Genomic DNA, 3,763 nt, shown 5'->3' on the forward strand with positions numbered 1-3,763 from the left:
GGGCATTGATTCCTGCAGAAGTGGTGTCTGCAACTCATGTCCGGGATTCGGACCGACCCACGCAGGATGGTGAGTTGGATTTGTTAAATTTATTTTAAAATGTCCTCTAAATGTTTTTTTTTTTTTTTTTTTAAGGTTAAAGGATGCAAAAATTGTTGGTCAGATATTGCAGGCCTATGCACCCTTAAGGTGTGTTTGTGTTTACAAATTGCATTTTCCATCTTGCCTTGGCTGTATTTTTTATTTAATTTTGCTCAAAAACAGGTGCAATGCCTGCTGGTATGTGTATTTGCAATAATAATTTTGCGATATTGCTTGGACATCGGTGTTGTATCTAATAGCATTTTTTAATATTTTATTTATTTACTTAAAAAAAAAGGTTCCTACAAATTCAAAATTACATTTTGGTTAAATTTGCAAGTATTCAATCTATGCAATATCTGACACATAATTCTCAAATGTAACAGATTTATTTGGTGCAACACCATGTACATTTTGATATACACCACAAATTAAGGAAGCACGAAGATCTTAAGCAGAAGATCTAAGCACCTAATAGATGGTTACAGTACACTAAGGCTTTGCAGTTATAATTTTTACACAAAGCATGGTAATAATGTTTGCTCCACTTTTTCAACAGTCCGACAGACCAGCCGGCCAGACAGGCCTCAGACAACTCAGGATGATGCTGGGATTGCAGGTAAGACTTCACTGTAGTCACATATTCTGCAAACACATAGAAGTACAAAATATTAATGTTTATATATTCTCATAGGTTCTGCTTCTGTAAGCCGACCTCCTGTAAGGCGCCCATCACAGGGCTCGGGGCACTTACCCAGGAGGCCAAGTAAGACACGGCGTCTTGGCACGGAATCTGCGGCTCCATCTTCCCCACCCAGGCGGCGCATTTCTGCAGTGTCACCCCAGCCACCACTGGCACTATTGGCGAGTCCACAGAGTGATGAGCCCCGATCACCTCAGTTATCTGGTGAGTCAAAACAGAAACTAAACACATAGCAAATAATCTACACAGTACAGTTACTATGTTGTGAGTTGGAGTTGAGATTACATGTTTGCCATAACAAGCAATGTGATGTTACGTCTTCAATTGTTAAAGGTGCAAATGCTTAATTTTTCAATGTCTTAGTGGTTGATATCGCCAACATCATTTTTAAAAACGAACATACATTTGTTAAAATTTTGGCCACACACGTGCACATAAAAATAATTTAAAAACAAAAAAAAAAACCATTTAAAATAAACACCCTCCACAACATTATAGTGTTCACACATCTCCCCTGTCCGGTATGTAGACTGCTTACTTGCTCCGCTCCTCTGGACTATCCAGGTAAGCAGTCTATATCGTGGACAGGGGAGGTGACATAACACTGTAATGCTGTGGAGGGGAGGTAGTTAGGTGAGGATTACGCAAGTCTGTCTATGTGCACGCCTGTGATGGTATATATGTTTTTTGAGAAAAAACAAATTATAAGTTTAGAAAAACAACTCTAAAAACTTGAGAAATGGAGTATTATGAATGTAGTAATGTGTAGAACTAGCAAATATATTTTAAGAAAAATAAACATTGCATGTTGGCCACCCCATACAGAGCCCAGCTTGATGGCCGACGTGGACCAGCAGGGACAAGACCAACAGGCAACCTTCACACTGCAACTAACACCTGTTGACCCGAGCCAGCCAATACAGCTGCAGGATATCCCCCAAGCCTCCATGAGTCCACAACTGGCACAAGCTCCACCCCAGCCACAAATACCAGATGACTTTTGGGCCAGTTGGACAAGCCAACAGGCACAAAGCAATGCCAGCCTGACCGCACATACCCAACACCTTGCCAGTCTGCCCCATCATCTACCGCGCATTAGTCGCAACTCGGGCAGACTGATTGTCCAAGTAGGCCGAATCGCAACATCGATGGAGCAAATACGGGCAGACAACAACCAAATGCTGGCTCATTTAACGCGCATCATTGATGAGCAACAGCGCCATCAGCAGGCACTCGTACAACTCATTCAGCACAACCAGGTTGTGAATGAGTCTTTATCCCGGATTGTAGCCAGCCACACTGCAACCAACACACAACTGAATGCTAGTATAAATAATTTGAGCAACAACATAACATTGATGGCAGCTCAACAAGTGACCTCCAGCTCTGGAACCACGACCCCTATCCAAACGCCAGTAACCTCCCCTGTTCGGCGTTCCTCCCGAGCACGTGCCAGTGAGCCAGCACAAAGCACAGCACCCAGCACACACAAGCGGAAAAAATAAGACTTTTGACAAATTTGATTTACGCAATAAAAATTTTGATTTGACAAACACACAACTTCCTGTGTCCGTCTCAAACATTGTAGAAGCTGCTATGTATGTATGTATGTTTTTCATGGGTAATGACTGAAAATGTATTTAAGTACAATGTACACACCACTATAAACAACAAACAGTAAGTAACAAAACACACAATTGAAAGTATTGCAAAGTGTTTAGTCAAGGATAATTACATCCGACAAAAACTTACCAGAAAAATACCGCTGGATCACTTCTTGCCGTACCTGCCTCCCTACATATGTACTCACACTGTCACCAGATGGTTCTAACTCCTCTGCTTGCTGACTGCTTTCTCCCTCATCATGTGCCAGATGTTGACTTAAACACAGATTATGGAGAAAACAGCAGCAGAACACAATTCTAGTCACCTTTGAGGGACTATACAACAAAAGGCCTGCAGATTTATCCAGACACCGAAACCGTGACTTCAGCACACCAAAACATCTTTCTATCACATTCCGCGTAGCCTTATGTGCATGATTGTAACTGTGTTCAGCAGGAGAATCAGGTTGGGACAATGGAGTAAGGAGCCAAGAGTAGCAGCCGTAACCCCCATCACCTGAAAAACAGATATAGTCAACATTAGTACATGTGTTAGATTATTCATTCCCCTAGTCAAAACTAGAGTTTGTGGTTAAAAGACATACACACAAAACATTTTAAACATACCCAACAGCCAGCCATCAGGCATTTGTCCGGCCTCAAATTTATCGAAGAGCGATGACTGACTGAGGATGAAGGAGTCATGGCAGCCACCAGGGTAACCTGCAACAACACTCATAATTTTAAAGTTTGCATCACAGACCACCTGTACATTAGTTGATTGGGCCAGATGTCTATTCGTATATATGTATTGGCGGCCCCTAGGTGATCTCAGCTGAACGTGTGTGCAATCTATGGCCCCCAGCACATTGGGCATGCCAGCAAGCTCATAGAAAGCTACCCTGACAGCACGCCACTCCGACTCCTCGGTAGGGAAGCAGATTGAGGCATTAATATGTGGATCCAAGACATCCAAAACCTGAGTGGACATTAAACAAGCTAAGGTGAGTGTCATGTTAGGTATTCTATACAATACTCTGTTGTTTGTACTTACAGAAGCAACACTTAGACATAACCGCCTATGTATTTTTAGACTCACCTGATTCAAATATCTTGAAAAGGTGGGCTGTGAGATACCAATCACGTCGCCTGCCACAGCCTGGAAGCTCCCAGTAGCCATAAAGTGTAACACAGCCAGGAGTTTGTGTAGGCCTGAGACAGAGCGAGAGCGTGCTGTCTCAGGGTCTAGGCCCAGTTTGACAAGGTCATACAGGTGGAAAATGTTGGTTCTATTTAGGCGGAACATCTGTATGACCCTATCATCGGACAATGCGTTTAAGTTTAAACGACCTCTAAAAAAACGAGGCTGGCGCAG

General features: G+C 42.7%; 1 protein-coding gene across 1 annotated transcript; it reads left to right on the forward strand.

Moving 5' to 3' along the window:
- Window positions 1-553: 553 nt before the first annotated feature.
- LOC134991089 (uncharacterized) lies at window positions 554-2,328 on the forward strand. The gene is made up of 3 exons (XM_063950730.1): window positions 554-700; window positions 776-988; window positions 1,610-2,328. Exon 3 carries the CDS (start codon window positions 1,621-1,623, stop codon window positions 2,287-2,289), a length of 669 nt encoding a protein of 222 aa, XP_063806800.1. The 5' UTR covers window positions 554-700; window positions 776-988; window positions 1,610-1,620; the 3' UTR covers window positions 2,290-2,328.
- Window positions 2,329-3,763: the final 1,435 nt, after the last annotated feature.

This window comes from Pseudophryne corroboree, chromosome 1, assembly GCF_028390025.1.
Source record: "Pseudophryne corroboree isolate aPseCor3 chromosome 1, aPseCor3.hap2, whole genome shotgun sequence".
Classification (NCBI taxonomy): Eukaryota; Metazoa; Chordata; class Amphibia; order Anura; family Myobatrachidae; genus Pseudophryne; species Pseudophryne corroboree.